This window comes from Sander vitreus, chromosome 18, assembly GCF_031162955.1.
Source record: "Sander vitreus isolate 19-12246 chromosome 18, sanVit1, whole genome shotgun sequence".
Taxonomy (NCBI): domain Eukaryota; kingdom Metazoa; phylum Chordata; class Actinopteri; order Perciformes; family Percidae; genus Sander; species Sander vitreus.
The window spans coordinates 12,070,458-12,088,989 of record NC_135872.1 but is presented as its reverse complement, the minus strand read 5'-3'; the positions used below and the strand labels follow the sequence as shown (position 1 = coordinate 12,088,989).

The 18,532-nt window shown below is 39.2% G+C and overlaps 1 protein-coding gene across 1 annotated transcript; it reads left to right on the top strand.

Annotated features, from left to right (window-relative positions):
• The first annotated feature begins 130 nt into the window (after positions 1-130).
• On the top strand, positions 131-17,406 carry snx3 (sorting nexin 3). Its single transcript, XM_078274244.1, has 4 exons — positions 131-338; positions 12,782-12,877; positions 13,280-13,404; positions 16,797-17,406. Exons 1-4 carry the CDS (start codon positions 177-179, stop codon positions 16,900-16,902), a joined length of 489 nt encoding a protein of 162 aa, XP_078130370.1. The 5' UTR covers positions 131-176; the 3' UTR covers positions 16,903-17,406.
• The last annotated feature ends 1,126 nt before the right edge of the window (positions 17,407-18,532 follow it).

The following is an 18,532-nucleotide window of genomic DNA, read 5'->3' as shown; positions in this document are numbered from 1 at the left end:
AGAGTATCATTAAATACAGACACTCTCCTAAAGTAGTGCACATTTTCACGATATTTCTTATTACGCGGACACAACAACCACCAAATATTTTATTTTGAAGGTTAGCAACGGAATGTGAACATTGGTATTCTGGCTAACTTAACACTATCCCTAGCTGCTGGAAGGACAGGGGAGAAATGGCTGATACCATAGCTGACACAAGAAGGCTCTTCTCAAAGCCTCAGAACTTAAATGACGCTTATGGACCTCCAAGTAATTTTCTAGAGATTGATGTGAGCAACCCTGAGACCATCGGGGTTGGCAGGACCAGATATACCACGTATGAAGTCAGACTGAAGGTGAGCCTGCAGTTACACTGCTAATGACGTTAGCTTTTAAGCTAGCTACCTAAGCTATCTAACGTATTTCCTGTAGTCAAAGAAAGTTATGACTTACTGACATCAGGATCGCCATCGCCACTGTCAAAGACACGCACATACAACCACAGAGTCGATATTTAAATGTGGGAATGACTTTCTACGATAAGGTTATTTGCGAAAAGAGTTAGCTAACGCTAGCTAGCAGACTAGTAACACTCGTTAAACTTGCTAACAGTGGTTAACGTTAGCTATCTGCCATTGAGATAACGAGTTGACCTTAGTTACTGATGTTAGTGTTGAATCGAAGTTATTTGACTATACGTTTGTTAATACGTCATCGAGAGATTTTCACAACAATGTTCATAAGTACAGTAAACCTGCTAATGTCTGCTTCAACGTTGCTGGTAACAGACATGTTGCTATCTCTCTGCTAAATAAGAGAGTTTGTTTACATTTGCCTCAAGTGTTTTTCCACAGTGGCGTGACAGTGCAGCTGTTTTACCAATTCACACAAGGCATATGTCTTCAAATAAGAGTTGCATAACCCCTGCAGCAAGTAAAAAAAGAAAAAGAAAACTTAAAGCCTTCCTGGAAAATTCAGAATTGAACTACAACCACACCCCAATTTCTGACTGCAAAGAAGAGATAACAGAATTGGTTACACTTAATGACCAACTTAAAAGGCCTGTATGACCAAATGCTCAGCTCTCTTCTTCCATATACACATCATACTAATATTACAGTAGTTCAAGATTCAAGATTATTTTTTATTGTCAGAACGAAATTATGTTGCATAAGACCACCATAAAAACAGATCTAAAAAAAATCCAACAGCAGCTAGAAGAATTCAATTATAAATAAATAAATATGGTGTAGTAAAAATATGATATATAAATAAGATAACTAGCAATAAAAAATATGAGCTGTAGAAATACACATGTGTATACATATATCATATGCATACACCTGTACATATGTTCACATTGTCTCAGTTTACAGTGTGGTGCTGTTCAATAGTCTGAACCATCGCGGAACTGCACAGACCTACTCCTTAGGCTGCGATACCACTTGCCTGAGGGCAGGCGAGAGAACAAACTGTGGCAGTGGTGTGTAGAGTGAGGATGTTGGTTGTTTTAAGAATGCTTTAGTTTGTCCTGACTTCACTGATTAGTCATCAAAAGTCATCCAAAGTAGTATACTCCAGTACCGAGCCAAAGGGGAACATAACTCAGCAAGTCAGCTTCTCTGGAACTGTAGACAGGATGTAGCATGCTGCCTGATCCTTTCCAGTCTCTCCCACCCCCTCTCAACACATTTCCTTCCTCCTACTCTACTGAATAACTTGTAGAGGAGAACAAATTCCTTTTCTTCTTAGAGAAGTCTTGCCATATCTTGGTGAAGTAGTTGGTCTAAATGCTTGTGTAAAGAAACATGTAACAATTTTATTTAAATGCTTGTAGAATGTGAAATGTTATATTGGCTTACACTGTCCAGAAATTTGGCATTATTGAGCAATCAGTGACGAGAGTAACGGTTAGACAATCCTAGCTATTGCAAAACACAGATCCTGTCCTGTATCCTGTGTATTTTCCTCAGTCAAGGCAGAGTCAGCTTTTAAACAATGCTAGGACTGTACTTCAATGAATAAACACATATCAGACAATGATCATACTAAATTATTGACAAAAATTATCTCAAGGTCCACTTACCCACATGTCTTGGAGCTTCAGACCATATCACAGTCTTTATCAACAGATGCTGGTTTGCACAATTGTCATCAAACTGTAGGTGTTCAAACATGGCCAACACGAACGACAAATCCTAGAGGTGCTCAGGAAAATGAAAAGTTTGAACACTTACAGTTCAATGACAACTCAGCAAACTCCATGTGCTTATGAAGACATTGTGATATGGTTGAAAGCTCCAGAACAAGCGGCGACTAAGAGGACCTTGGACTGAGAGTTTTTTTTTTTTTTTTTTTTTATCACCTGCTGTTTCTAAGGTCAAGAATGAATTGTCAAGCTTAAATTAGGCATTGTTTCAGTGCTCAATTACAAAATGACCAGCTATAAGAGTCTCTATCCTATATGTAGCAACACAAACACAAGGGGAAGTTGTATGGTTTTCTTTAAAATTGCACCATTTTTAGGATGTAACAAAAGCTTTTCTTTCAAAGCAATTTGCGTGGTTTAATTTTTCATCATATCTCTCACCACATACAATTTTGCTTAAATTCAGCCATTCCAGGACTCCACTGTATGCACTTTTAATGTGCAGGCTGTATTGAAATTGTCAGGCAGTCACTAGTCTCATCTGATTGCTTCATCTCTTATCTTTTATTAAATTGTAATTTCAGTTGACTGACACCCCTGTAGTTAGTGGCCTAGTGTATTTAAATTGGTGAGCATCCTTTAAAGTATTTATAGTTTCTCTTTACCTTTAAAGAAATGGAATGAGGGAAGAGAAGCTGTCTCCAGGCATTAGTGTTGAATATAAGGCTACTGTACTTGATTAGCGTGTAATAATTAACATATGCGTGTAATCAGCATTATTGTGCACCTCATAGCCCTGTGTGACCCTGCTTTGCATAAGACCACAGAAGATGCGGCGCATCCCTCACTTCTTAACAAACGTGGTGTCAACTTTGCTTTGCTTCTCTTCTTCTCCTTTCTTCAGCTTTCTTTAGAAGCATTTTACTCCATCTCCAGCATGTTAAGAGTGTTAGCCACAATGCCTTGGTCTGGAATGCATAGCCTGTGCTGTGCTTTTTTTGTTTCTTTCTTACTCATAATATTTCAAACTACTTTCATTCTATCATCTAATTATGCCAGACAGTTTCTGTTTATAACTCATTCCCTTGTCTCCAGTTCTCACCACTGTCCTGCTATCCAACCCGAAATCGAGAGAGCCCTTGTGGCCGCACTGAGAGAGTCTACCTAATCCCCTCATTGAGAGAAAAGAAGAATGAAACAGGCCAGGGTGTGGGGGAGCTGGAGTGTTTATTCCCCATCCTTACCCCCCCACCCAAGGGAGGGCAGAAAGCCACCCCCTCACCAGCCTTCATCCCATTGCCTACTTATCCCATTTCACTCCCAGCTGTGTGCAGTCAGTTGCCTGGTTCATAATGTGTTGCTGAAGCCCCTTTGATACCTATATGGTTTAATGTATAGTGTAAACACCAGTGCAAGGACTTATTCCTTCTATGAAATTGTAAAGCTTTCCTTGACTCTATTTAAATGAATGTCAGCTTATGTATTTGGCTTGTGACTCATTGGCAGTGTCAGAATGTTCATCAAGTTAGTGGTAAAACAAGTTGTATGAAGATTGGGTTATCATGTGAGAAGCCAACTGGCTGCAGTAGGTGTGACGCAGGTTACACAGTCACTTGTTAACAACCAGGCCTGTATTTGGTGTTTATAATCAATGGGATCAATCTACTTCTTTCAGTCAGGTTTTTAAAGAGGTGGAAGTGAAGTTCATAGTGAAAGGAGGCGGATATCTCATTTTGCCTGAGCAGACTTGTAATGTCCATGTGTTGAAACAATGGATTTTTGTTCTCACCTAAATCCCTTCGTTTTAAGCGTATTCTTAAATGGCTTATAGACCACAGGAAGCTGGTAGGTTTGGTGTTCTTTCTTTTCTGCCTCTGCACATGTTTTTCATGTCCCTAATGGACATAGCTATTCTGCAGAATCCTATCATATCACCTTAATGTTTTTTTTGGTGGTTGCTGCTTTGAGAGGACCCCCTTAAGCAGCATAGTGTATTTATTTGTGTGTGTGTGCGTGTGCACGTGCGTGTGAGGGGGTGTTGGATATTATCAACATTTCTTGTCTTTAGTTAGTTCCCATATCATCCAGGGAGTGTATTCAGGGGAACGAACTTTGGGATCTCACTTTGTTTATGGATAGGAGTACATAAAAGGCCTCTTAAAGCTCTGTCGCTCACTCTCACTCAGTCTTCTACCCCTCCTCTTCTTTACTCCCATGGCTTCTCCCTCTCACTTTCTTTCTCTTTTCCATTTGGGCTATGGGGTGGGGGCCTTTGGTCATTAATAAAATGGGGAGAGATGGGGAGTGGGTGTGTGTGTGGGGGGGGGCGCTTGTCAGGCACAGTCAAGTGTAATCCAAAGTCTACAGCATCCTCTTCGACAACTATTTTAATGGAAATAGGGAACATATTGTATCAAGGCTACCATATCCTACTTGAAATGACAGTATCAAAAGTGGGAGTTGATACTATGGCAACAAAGCAGCTTTTTGCCAGCTAGGCGAGTCGGAGAGAGGGTAGGCTGTCAGGCTGCAGGGGCCGGCGAGCGAGTGAACGAGTGAGAGAGTACATGGAGAGGCGAGAGCGAAAGACCCATAGCCCCAACGCTTTTGTTCCCTGTCTTTTTTTTTCCCATTTTGGAATATGATGCAATGAGATGGTATTATGTTGCCATTTTTTATGCTATTATTCTGAAAGGAGAGTATATGGGAGGGGTAAGAAGGGGACATGGGGGAGGTTTAGGATGCGCACTCTCAAACTTGACTTAATCCATCCTGCTAAAAGCTAATGCACGGTGGCCTTGAACTATTCTTTCAGCAGATGAGTGATCTTTGTCCCCTCTCTCCCTCTCTCTCTGCCTCGCTGTTTTTAAGGGTTCTGCCTCTTTTCAACCCATTTTCAATGAGCCTAAGGTATTGTGTCCCACACATTATGAATCCCATGCTCTTCCTATGGAGCATAGATTGCACCTTGTACACTCATAATGGAAAGTGAAGCTAGGAGGTTTACTTTGAAGGAGGTACATCTAGCTTTATGGTCCTTTTTTATTTTTTAAAGATACAGCATTTTCTCTTTTAAAATTACTTTTAATATAACCATTAATTCCTTATTTGTTTGTTTATTTGTCTTTCTCTAAATTTTGGAGGTTTTTGGTCCCTTCTGCTAACTAATTTCTTTCACTGTCTTTCATCTCTTATGTTTTATTCTCTCCCTTTAGAAAGTGAGAGAGGCAAAGTGTGCCTTTTTAGACAATTAATAAAATGCTAAGACCCGGCTGGGTGTGGGCTGGTCCCACCGCCAAATCACTGCAGGGGCCAGTAAGTTGAGACACCCAGGCCCTAACCTCTAACCAGCCGTGAAGAGAACAGAGGCCAGAGAAACCTTATCTTTGACTTGTAGAGCTCTTACCGTGTGTGTGTGTGTGTGTGTGTGTGTGTGTGTGTGTGTGTGTGTGTGTGTGTGTGTGTGTGTGTGTGTGTGTGTGTGTGTGTGTGTGTGTGTGTGTGTGTGTGTGTGTGTGAGAGAGAGAGTAAGACCTCTCATTTTTCAGTTCTGTCGTTTTCGTTCCTCCCCTTGTCCTGCAAGGCCAATCTCTTAATCACAGGGTTTGAGAGGGCGAGAGGATTGAAAGGCCAGGTGACTTTCTTTCCTTACGTTCTAACTGCTAGCTTCATTGTGTGGAGACGAGTAGTCCGGGTTCGACTGTGTGTGCATAAACAGGCTTGAATGCCCTGGGCTATTATATTTTACAGTGTTAACTGTGTGACTGGTCAAATCTTTATACTTAACACCTGTGGATGCATACCTCCTGTATGTCAGTTTGTGTTTGCGCGTAGTTAAGTGTTTTCTGTGTGCACATGATGGGATTAGAGTCACGGCGGTGGCAGATTACCTGTAACTGTGATCTGTTGTGGTGGGGATTAACTTTGCGGCGCTCCATGCTGTGAGGTAACATGACTCAGCGGGGACAGAGAGGAGAGTGGAGTTAATGCTAGAGCACTGGGGTGATAAAGCTAAGATAATCCACTTCTCCTGTGACCTGAGAAAGAGGAGGAGTGAGGGGTTCATTTGACAACTTCACCTGGAGAGAACTTGAAATAAGTGGGAAAGTGAAGTTTTCAGGGTTAGTCACATGAAAACCTAGTGGGAAAGAGGGAGTGTGCATGCACCACAAAGGTCACAGAAAGATACCGAATACAGAATGGTTTGTTTGTTTGTTTAGAAAAATAGCTGCGAGGCTAGTTGTGATGGTTAACAAACAAAACTCGTGGGCGCCTGGGTAGCTCACCTGGTAGAGCAGACGCCCTTATATAGGCGTAGAGGTTTACTCCTCGACGCCGCGGATTTGACTCCGACCTGCGGCCCTTTGCTGCATGTCATTCCCCCTCTCTCTCTCCTTTCATGTCTTCAGCTGTCCTCTATAAATAAGGCCCCAAAAATAATCTTAAAAATAAATAATATATAATAATATAAATATCATGGGGGAGACTGAAACAGCATTTGTGTTACAGTAAACACTGAAAGGGGGCCTAATTAACTAAGAGTTTGAAAACCTTAACATATTTTGAAATCGGGTAGTATCGCACACAAGGATAATGCAATTATCAGCTGTCAAATCACAAGCATACAAAACACAAGAAAAGCAAAAAACTGTAAAACAGGAGTTCTTGAATGTACAGGATAACAACTATTTTCAGTGCAAACTCAATTAATTTACAGTATTGCTGATTTTTCTCTCATACACCTCTCTCTCTCTCCTTCTCTGTCACAGACTCTCGTCAGACACCATGTTCAACATTATACATAAATATTGCCATTTGATGTACTGTCCCAGAGTTATCTTTAAAACATAAAATGAATGATGTCACAAGTAGGACATGACACACAATACAATCTTATCTGTAAACCGCTCACATTACTGGATATTCTGTGGCAAACGTTGGTAGTGACCAAGGACAGAGATCAGACTTTCCCCTGATTTTCAGAAGGGAGGTCTGGGTAAATTGGCCCCAATATCGTCGCATTATAGGGCTTGTGTTAAAATGTGCTTTAAATTAATGTTAAAATTACCCAAAAAGTCGCTCCATTTTCTTATTTTATATTGGACCGTAGGCTACCACACATCCTCCTGGATATAAATTATCAAACTATTAAAATTCGGATCAGTGGGGAGGTGGGTTACAAACATCTGAACACCTCAATGTAACCGTAAAATTAGCTTGAAAAAACAACTCAAATAGGGAGTCTAGGTGCTAACACCAATTCCTAATTTTTTCGGAAACTTAAGTAAAATTATTGTTGCCAGTTTATTGGGTACATCTAGCGAACAATAATTCCGTCTAATTAGGATTGGGTATCGTTTTTTTTCTTCTTTTTTTCTCGATACCGGTGCTAAATCGATACTTTTAAAACGGTACCGGTGCCTGAACCGAAATATATATATAATATATTTATAATGTGTATAATATAAAATATAAAAAAGGAGCACAAATTGACAGTCGGCGACATTAAAGAACGGCTTGTTTATTGCTAAGGCCATATGGTCAAAATTAAATGATTGATTAATAATGTAATAACAATAACCAGTAAATTGCTGGTAAATGACAAAAACAAGCACCAGATGGGAAAAGGGTATTTTACAATAACTTAAAATTCACCACAAGGCTGGCAAATTTCAAGTGAACACACCGTCTGTGTGTTGTTTTTTTGGCAGCAGCTGCAGTCAGACTGTTACGTCCCGGTGTTGGAATCCTCTACAGGGAAATACAGTCACACTTTACACTGCTTAACGTAAACTGTCAGCATTTTAACCATTGTGTTTAATCCAGCTACTAGCTAACCCCTGATTTCCACCAACGGCGGAACGTCTGCGGATCGGCTCCGCTGCGTGTTGGCTCCGTGCTCCGCCATCCTTCAATACCCACCAGGTCCGGATTTGTTGCGGAACGGCTGCGGCCATGACTGACAGCTGAAGTCACGAGGACCCACAAGATCTCGCGAATTCACGTATGATCGCACGATATAACAGGATGATGTCAAAACCAACAACATGCTTCAATGCATTTAGGGGTGTCGCCAGGTCTAGACAATCTCCTGAACTCCAAACTGAATGTCAGAATGGGAAAGAAAGGTGATCTAAGCAACTTTGAGCGTGGCATGGTTGTTGGTGCCAGACGGGCTGGTTTGAGTATTTCACAATCTGCTCAGTTACTGGGATTTTCACGCACAACCATTTCTAGGGTTTACAAAGAATGGTCTGAAAAAGGAAAAACATCCAGCATGCGGCAGTCCTGTGGGGGAAAATGCCTTGTTGATTCTAGAGGTCAGATCTATTCAGCTGATAGAAGATCAACTTTGACTCAAATAACCACTCGTTACAACTGAGGTATGCAGCAAAGCATTTGTGAAGCCACAACACGAACAACCTTGAGGCGGATGGGCTACACCAGCAGAAGACTAAAAATAGGAAAATGAGGCTACCATTTGCACAAGCTCACCAAAATTGGACAGTTGAAGACTGTAAAATGTTGCCCGGTCTGATGAGTCTCGATTTCTGTTGAGACATTCAGATGGTAGAGTCAGAATTTGGCGTAAACAGAATGAGAACATGGATCCGTCATGCCTTGTTACCACTGAGCAGGCTGGTGGTGTAATGGTGTGGGGAATGTTTTCTTGGCACACTTTAGGCCCCTTAGTACCAATTGCCACAGCCTACCTGAGCATTGTTTCTGACCATGTCCATCCTTTTATGACCACCATGTACCCATCCTCTGATGGCTACTTCCAGCAGGATAATGCACCATGTCACAAAGCTCGAATCATTTCAAATTGGTTTCTTGAACATGACAATGAGTTCACTGTACTAAAATGGCCCCCACAGTCACCAGATCTCAACCCAATAGAACATCTTTGGGATGTGGTGGTACGGGAGCTTCGTGCCCTGGATGTCCATCCCATGAATCTCCATCAACTGCAAGATGCTATCCTATCAATATGGGCCAACAACTTGTTGAATCAATGCCACGAAGAATTAAGGCAGTTCTGAAGGTGAAAGGGGGTCAAACACGGTATTAGTAGGGTGTTCCTAATAATCCTTTAGGGGGGTGTGTGTGTGTGTGTGTGTGTATATATATGTGTGTGTGTATATGTGTGTATATATATATATATATATATATATATATATATATATATTAGGGCTATCAGCATTAACGCGTTAATTTTTTTCTAATCATATTAATCGCATGCCGCCATTTATTAATTTATTTTCACTTCACTCGGCTTTGCGTCGTGCCTAACAGGATACTATTTTGCCGTACTTCCTCGTAACACATCCTGCTGCTGCCGGAATAGCAACGCGGATTTCGGTGCCTCATTCTGGTGCCACTGATATGCCTGCACTTCTCTCTGATGCTCTGAAACAGACGTTACAGGCAAAAGAAACATTGCTGCACGTGACGCTAGTTAACACTATACTCGACAGCAGCTAACGTTAGCCTACCGCTAGCTAGTAGCTGGATTAAACACAGTTACAATGCTGACAGCTAAGGCTAAACGGTGTAAAGTTTGACTGTGTTTTACTGTAGAGGATTCCGACACCGGGATGTAACAATCTGCAGCTGCCGTCGGAGAAACAACACAGCGTTCAGTGAAACTGGTAATTTACAGCCTCATGGTGCATTCAAAATTGTTGTTAAATGCCCTTTTCCCATCTGGTGGTTGTTTTTGTCATTCAACAGCTATTTACTAGTGAAATAAGTTATTGTTATAGTGATTACATTATTATTAAGCATTTCATTTTGACGATATGGCCTTAGCAATAAACAAGCCATTCTTTAATGTCGCCAACTGTTAGTACCCTTCTTTTTTTTTTTTACTTTCTTAAAAGTATCGGTTCAGGCACCGTTAAGGTACCGGTACCGTTTTAAAAGTACCACTTTAACACCGATATCCAAACCAAACAATATCCAACCCTAATATTGACTCTAGATTCAAATGTGTGACTAGATTAAATATATAATAAACAAATACAAATCTTAAAATCAAGTTCATAAAGTCACTTTCTTTGCATTCATTTGATTCCCAATCAAGATACACTGGTATGAATTGCTTTCCATTGTTAATATGTACTTAAAAACTGTTCTGAAATGCAAAATAATAGAATTTTAATCATGTGATAAAACATACTATAGAAATTCAACGATTAATCGCGATTAAGAAAATGTAATCGTTTGACAGCCCTAAAAAAAAAAAGAAATATATATATATAAAACTTGTATTACAATACATTAGTTTTATCTAGGTGTATCTCATTAACTGCCAACTGTGTGTATACTGTGCCATAAACCAGAATTCTCTTTCAATAATTTCCCTAGGTAACATTTGTTTTACAGTCAAACCTGAAATCATTCGGTTGACAGGCAGCTCTTATTGTCATAATTAAAATTGTATCAAAGGAGTTTGCTCTTTCTAACCAAATCTGGGTAGGATCTATAATTTTTGACTACAGAGAGGACAGAGCAAAGAGGGCAGAAAACGAATGCCTGCGTTTTCTCCATTGAAACACCACAAGAGGAGTCTCAAGGGCAGAAAATCTGATTTATTATCGCAGAGCAAGGGAAATAAAGAGGAAAAAGACCACTCCTGCTCTCCCTCCTCCTCAATTAGTCCTGCACAGACCAGATGAAGCTCCCAACCCCTCCAGTTTTTTCTCCTCTTCCTTTGTGAACACGTACACCCCCTCCTTTCTCTTTTGTTCAGTCATTTACTCAGCCTTCTAGTTAACTCTCCATCCCCTATACTGCACACAGTCACAGTCGCCTGCTCATCGATCAGTCTGCAGCTCACACTGTATTCATGCTGCACCTACTTGCTCAATTGCTTTGCTCTTGTGATTACTTCTTTCATGAATTCTGACCTTCTGTCAATGTGGCCTGCCAATGAAATGCTCATTCACTCCCTCCTTGTTTGTACATTGTCATGGGATGGCCATGTGCTGTCAGGACTAGTGAAGAGGTTTGACATTGTGCTGTAAAGTACCGTTTGCTCAATGTTCTCTGTCAATGTCGAAACATCTCCCCTTTTTAATATGAAACTCATTCAAGGGCTTGTCAACAGCAACTTAGAATAATGCACACATCTGCGCTTTGGTGTACAAGAACACACAAAAATGGCAAAACATTCTGAGTGCGATAGACCTTGGTGAGCAAAACATAAGTGAACTTTCAATTTTTTTATTCCGTTTGGTTTAATTTAAAGGAGTCTTTTTTGTTTTTGTTTTCTTCTCCTTTTTTGTTTTTTTTAGATAACACAAGGTTACGCCCCAAATCCAAGGCAATAAAACCTTTCACTCTTGTCTTTTTCCTGAAGTTGGCACAATCTCTCTCTACCGATTTTTTGAATGATCATTTTCTGCTTTTTATACTCATTCCCCCAAGAAGTACAACCCTGGTTGGTAGTAAAGGCTATATTAGGGCATCTTTAGAGTTAGGGCATCTTAAGGCGTTAGGTTTTCTTTTAACTTTTTAAGCACTATTTTAAGTAAGTATAAGTATAAAAGTATAAGTATTTTAAGTATTCAGCTTATTCAGCAGGTTTTTAACCCACAGGTAACTAGATGGTTTGGTATTAATGTGATAATGCATGCCAATGTGTTCCCTGAAATAATGGAGTCAGTCCCATGATGCAAAGGGAAGTAGGGCTGCAATATTTTCTCAATAAATCGATTGATCTTTTTTGTATATAATGTCAGAAAATAGTGCCAATCACAATTTCAGCCAAGGTTATATTAACCAGTTACAGTCCAACAGTCTAAAACCAAAACATATTCAGTTTACTAAACATCACAATTGAGAAGCTGGGAACAGTTGATGTTTGGCATTTTTGCTGGAACACATGACTTAAATGACTATCAAAATAGTTACTGATCGTGGATCGTAGAATCAATTAATTGTTTCAGCTCTGAAGGGTTAGAATCAATTATATTATTATATCGACACACCGTGTTGTGCATTATCGTAAGGCGCGGGTATACTCGAGCACGACACCGTGCACGGTCCGCTAGCCATCATGCCTCAAGAAAATATTACGATGAAGTGTGTCAAGAAAAACCTACACTATATTCATATAGTTAAACAGTTAATTGATTAGTCAATAAACAAAATAATAATCAGCAGCAATTTTGATAACTGATTAAGTGTTTAGGTATTTTATCAAGCACAAAAACCAAAAAGTTTCTGGTTTCAGCTTTTTCAAATGTAAGGATTATCTGCTTTTCTCTTGGTTATACCATTGTGAATTAAATAAATTCGGGTTTTAAACGATTTTAAAGATGCCAACTTGGGCTCTTGGAAATTGGGACATGCAGGTTTCACTATTTTATGATGTTTCACAATGAAAATATTAATAGTTAAGCCCTAATACTTTCAGCCATACATACACTACAGTTTAAAAAAAACACACACTTTATGGAACTGATTGGAATTTAATGCACTGGCTTAATGTGGGTACAAAGAAATGAAGACAATCTCATTTCTTAAAAAAATTATTCTTCCATCTGCAGGTTTAAGGAAAATTCCTCAGTAAATTAAGATAACAGTGTGACAGTGACACATTTAACTGTGTGTGTGTGTGTGTGTGTGTGTGTGTTTTCACAGACCAACCTACCCATCTTCAAGCTGAAGGAGTCTAGTGTACGGAGGCGGTACAGCGACTTTGAGTGGCTCAGAGCGGAGCTGGAGAGGGAGAGCAAGGTGAACTCAACACAAAGGCGCTTAAAAAAAAATGTGGCTTATCAAATCAGCATACAACATTGACCACATGTGCAATGTTTTTGTATGGGAGAGCAAGGTGTTAGATCTTTTGAACCTTTGCAGTTTGTTAAAGCAAATGTCATCTAAATGTGGTCTGTGTTCTTTGTCCTGCTATTAATGAAGACCATAAACTCTCAAGTCTTTAGCCCCAGAAATGCCATATAAAAATGTTCTCTCCAGATCATGCTGTACACGATCACTTCAGGATCATAGTTTAGTAAGCTGTCTTTTTTCAAAACGTTTTACTCTGTTAATTGTCAGCACGAAAATCCTCAATAATAAGTTATATCTGCCTGTTTTACTGCTGCTGTATGATTTTCTGTGGGTGCTCTTTTATCATAGGTGGTTGTCCCACCTCTCCCAGGAAAAGCTCTTTTCCGGCAGCTTCCGTTTCGAGGGGATGATGGGATATTTGATGACTCTTTCATCGAGGAGCGGAGACAGGCTCTGGAGCAGTTTCTCAACAAGTAAGCCTTTCTGCATCTTCTCCGTCTTCCTCCGTTCTTCCACTGCTTTCCCATTAGGTTAAAACAATTTATTCTTTACTTTATCTTTGTAGTCACAGTGGTTTGCAGCTCCTGCCTTAGCGAGGTATTATTTTAACCCTCAGGAACAATAAAACACTTTGTGCAATAAGTAGATTCAACTTTTTCACTTCTCTTCTTATTGTTAACAAACTGAACCCGCAGAGACAGACAGTCTTTTTCCTCACTATCCTCCTTAATTTCTTTTATAATTACCTCGCAAAGAACAAGAACAACCAAAAAGGACTCAAGTGTGCACCCCCACAACATAATCTTTCCTACATTTGTTTTATTGTTGATGTGTAATTTATGATAATTGCAGCTCAAATTACTGTGCGTGGTTCCATGGGATTGTGTGTGCACCTCTGCTTATTTTTGATCCAGCATGTCCTCTTTTTCAGCTGCGGAACAATAAAAGTTACAGTGTGATTGTAATTATTTGCTTTGATTGCAGACTTGGCCATTATCTTTGTTTCATGTGCAAATGCATCAATGTTTCCTTTTGGAATATTAAGTGTTTAAAGACAGTTGAGAAACTTAAAAAAAATCCATAAATATGTTTTTCAAAGAAGATGAGAATGTGTTAGTAATTAAGATTTTTTTCCCCTTGCTTCCTATGAATGAAACACCGCTGTTGATCATATCATTGTTCAACCGATGTGCAGCATTGTTTAATCTGTGATTGAGAGCATTGTGAAGAAGAAATCTTTTGGAATGGTAAACATGATTGATGCCGTGAAACAAGTGAGAGGGAGGAGAGGAGATAACATCAGTCTTTGATTAGTCAAACATAATCCATGCTTCAGGTAAAGAAGAAGGGCTTACATCCCCACTTTAAAAAGCAAGCAAGGCCTTGACATTTAACATGCTTCAGCTAAACCTTGTCCTCAATGTCGACTCAATTTCCAAAAGAAAAACTATTTAACAGCATGATCTCTCCAGTGGTTAAGTGCTTAATTTGTCTAAAACATTTTCCTTTGGAGGTTAAGATGCATGCATATGTATAATGTCATCATGTTGATGGTTTTTTGAGAAATTTACCGTTTGAAAAATGGGATGTTTTTAGGGTCTCAGGTGCACTGGCTCATTCTCATTAAGCTCCTTTTGCGTCATCCGAAGGGACATTCAGACTCTGATGTCAAAGTGGCTTTAACAGAGGAAAACACAGTCCCAAGCATACAGTATGTTAAAGATGTATTGCTAACATACAGCTGTAATAAAGGTGATACAAAGTACAGATTAATTTAATTAAATCATCGGATAAAAAAAGATAGATGTGAGGAAAAACACATTAACCAAAGCCCCAAGAAAAACCTGAATTACCTGAAGTTGTGTCCTTTTAACACATGGTGGAGTTTCATTTTCATCATGTCCTGGTTGATGAAGCTCTCATAGAATCATAGAAGGCTCTTGTGTATCTTTTACCCCAGGGTTGATGGGTCTTTCTCATCCACAACTTTTTCTTTCTTTCTTTTTTATGGCTTTGAGATGAGAAAAAAATCATTACTACTACAACTATAAAGTAATAAGAGTGTGTGACCACAACCACACATCCACATTCATGAACCAATGTGTGTAAAAGTTATATACCTGCACGGTAGTTATGTGGCTGATGTAAATGGGTGATAGTCGTCGCCATAGGCGGACTGGCAATCTGGCAGTTCTGGCAAATGCCAGACGGGCCGATGCACTCTTGGGCCGATTGGAAAAATAAAAAAATGCGGGAACACTGGTCTTTCACACTAGTTTGACAAAAATATGTAAGACTGTACGGCTGCAGCCTGGAGCCTCCTGTCTGGTGCCATCGGGCTTCTACTTTTCAAAATAAACCCTTGCGTCTGGTCCGCTATGTCTTTTTAGTTTGGTGTTTTGGATGTTTAAGTATGTACTAAATATGCAAGCATTTCCATTCTATTCTAAGATGGTGCCATGGTAGTTTATTTGAAGGTTTTATGAATTGCTCCAGTGTGTGCATTATTTAATTATGAAAGCCTGTAAGTGCGCCTCATGCTGCTGATGCCATAATCTCACGTGAGACTGTTTTTTTTGCAATTATAAAGCAAATAATGTCCCCGTCTGAAATTGGGCCGGTAAGGGACGGAATTGCCTGGACCGAATTTTTGTCCCAGGCTGCCCCTGGTCGTCGCTGTATGTCTTTGACCATTAGTGAAATTTACAGTTGTCTCTATACTAACACAGTATGTACAGTACAGTCAAAGTTTTCAAAATGTCAGCAACCCTCTTCATCAGGGACACAATGACTCAGACCATCATGCAGTTTTATCTTTACCACCATTAACTATATTTATTAATGGCACATTGATTACTGATTATTGCAGAGATTGTTTAAGCCTAAAGTTCCAGGCTTTCATTGTAGCCTAGTGGTCAAGATGAATACCATGTAATCGCAACATCACCTGTCCAACCAGAGACCCTGTGTCCCATATCCATACTACACACTAACTCTCATGGTTGACTCTAAGCCCCTAGGCTAACAAGATGCTGCAAACCCTTTTATTTTGGAGTGTGACACTATTCTCCCACAATGCTTTGCAGGAAATGGAGAAAATTAAAAGTAATTATGGATTTTGGTAAAACAGCTCCAGGAACACCTCAGAAAATAAAAATAACTATTACATTTTTCCTTATATAAAAAAAGTTGATGTATTGTAAAATAACAACTGCAAAAACAGCATGTAAAGGATAAAGTACATACTGCAAACAATTAGTGTGTCGTATGGAATCGGGACCAGCGTATATCTACACCGTCAGCTATCAAGTAATGGCAAAAAATATATATTTTATATAACAGGATAAAACTGAGCATAAATTAAGAACTGGCATCAGAGCAACATGTTGTGCAGTTAGATGTTTTTGTGTCATGTAGGTTTGAAACATTGGAAGATGTTTGAGATTGTTGTTTAATTGTGCAGCTTTTGATTAGCAAATCAGTGAAATGAAGCTTCAGATATTAAGGAAATAAATACCTAACCTTAAACCTTAAAATGCCATTTCTTTTTTAACCTCCAGTATTTAAACACAGAGGTGACAACTCTTACATGCTCACACTTAAACACTGACAATGTTATTTGATGTCTTGCCTCACAGCACATAACAAATGATTCCTAAACGTTTTACAAATTTGGTCATTCATACTAAATCTTTTCCAGACTTTTTACCTTAAAGTTAGTCCAATGCTCCCGTCAGTCTCTGCCTGTTCTGTCCGTCCATGTGTGTCCTTGTGTCCAAAGGTACATTCATGTCTCCGTGTCCCCAAGGCTCATCTTTAAACAGTCGCTCAGGTTTCAAACCTGCCTTTTGCTCTTGTGTTTCAGAGTGGCAGGTCACCCTCTAGCTCAGAACGAACGATGCCTGCACATGTTTCTACAGGACGAGTCTTTGGACAAGAACTACACCCCATCCAAAATCAGACAAGCCTAAAAGAAAAGATGGTTCTGCTTGGCCTGGTCTGGCTTGGCTCTGGTCCAACAACCCAAAGCTCACTTCACTGCTTCAGGTTTCTCTCAGACAAACATTTAAATGACAACTTCCCCTCCCCGCTCCACCCCAAAATAATATTGTTCACTGCCTTTTTTAGTTTACTTAGTGACCCTGATCTGTGTTTAACATGTTTGTTTTCACTTTCTAATTGGAGTCAAGAATGTTCGACACATAACTGTGGTTGAAAGTAATTTATATTATTTTCTCTTTACGTCTGGAAATGTCACTAACATGGATATATTATGTATTTATCATTTAGCTGTCATGAGTATATTCATTTATATCGTAACATTGAATGAGCGTTCTATGTATGTAAAGCTCTTGTATAGACCCACAGCGTTTCCCATCATATATATCCAATACTGGCATGTTGCGCACCATAACTAGCAACTAAACACACACACACACACACACACACACACACACACACACACACACACACACACACACTAAATATATATATATGAGATATATATATATATATATATATATATATATATATATATATATATATATATATTTGATGGGCCTTGACTTTCAAATCACACTTAGTTGATCCGCTCTTCAAAAGGACGCACGTGTGTGTCAACCAGCACCTGCCCAGTTATCACAATGATTTTCTAATAAGAAATAATTTACACAGAGGAACTGCAGTATTTCTACTGGCTATATGCATTTTGAGATTTGTATACTGCTGTGCCATTTTTGTTTATTTTGAAGATTTTCCAATAAAATAGATGAAATGTCTCCACGCATAATTACATTTGTTGATTTGGACTGTTGACCTGTCGAACACTCCACATAGGAAAGTCAGCTAGGTACTGCAAGCTGCCACAACCAAGCCAGCTATCCTACATGTATTATTACACTTCTTCTTATTCAATAAATACATAATCTGTCATTTTCAATACCAAAAAGGTTTATGCCTATAGCGAATCTCAGTTTATTAAAACTGTCCTAAGCTTTTATTTAAAATGGATTAGGCTACTTCGAAAAGGGAAATCGGTAACCCTTTAAAATAAGGGTGCAAAACATATGCTTAAGTAATCCATAACTAATGTTTGGTCATTTAAAGCAGGATGTATCGTGATGATCAAGTCAGACTTTATGCGATTAGTTAAGGCTTAATGGATAATCAATAAATGATTGTTAATGTTAAATGTTTCCCAGTTTTCTTGAATCCAGTTACATAGAAAATGGCATTTCAGATCTGAATAGCTTCTCTGAAAGCAGAACAGTATGCTTGTTCCATACTTTTTCATACTTTTAGTGAATTTCCATTAACTAAGCATTTGTAAATTAGTATCACGATATGACTTTACGTGAAGGGACAAGTCAACCAGGTAACTTGAAATAAATAGCCAAGTAATAATTAAGCAATGATAAAGACTTAATTTGTGCAACACCAAAGCTTGTAAATGTGACAAAGTGAAAAGTGAGGACTGTTGGGTCATGCATCAGCAGCATGTAAATGTTTGCATCTGACTACCAGTCTGATTTAAAAACGCTTCATGTTTCCATGTGAACAGGTGATGTCTTGCTTTCATTGAGGCTGATCTAATGCATGGAT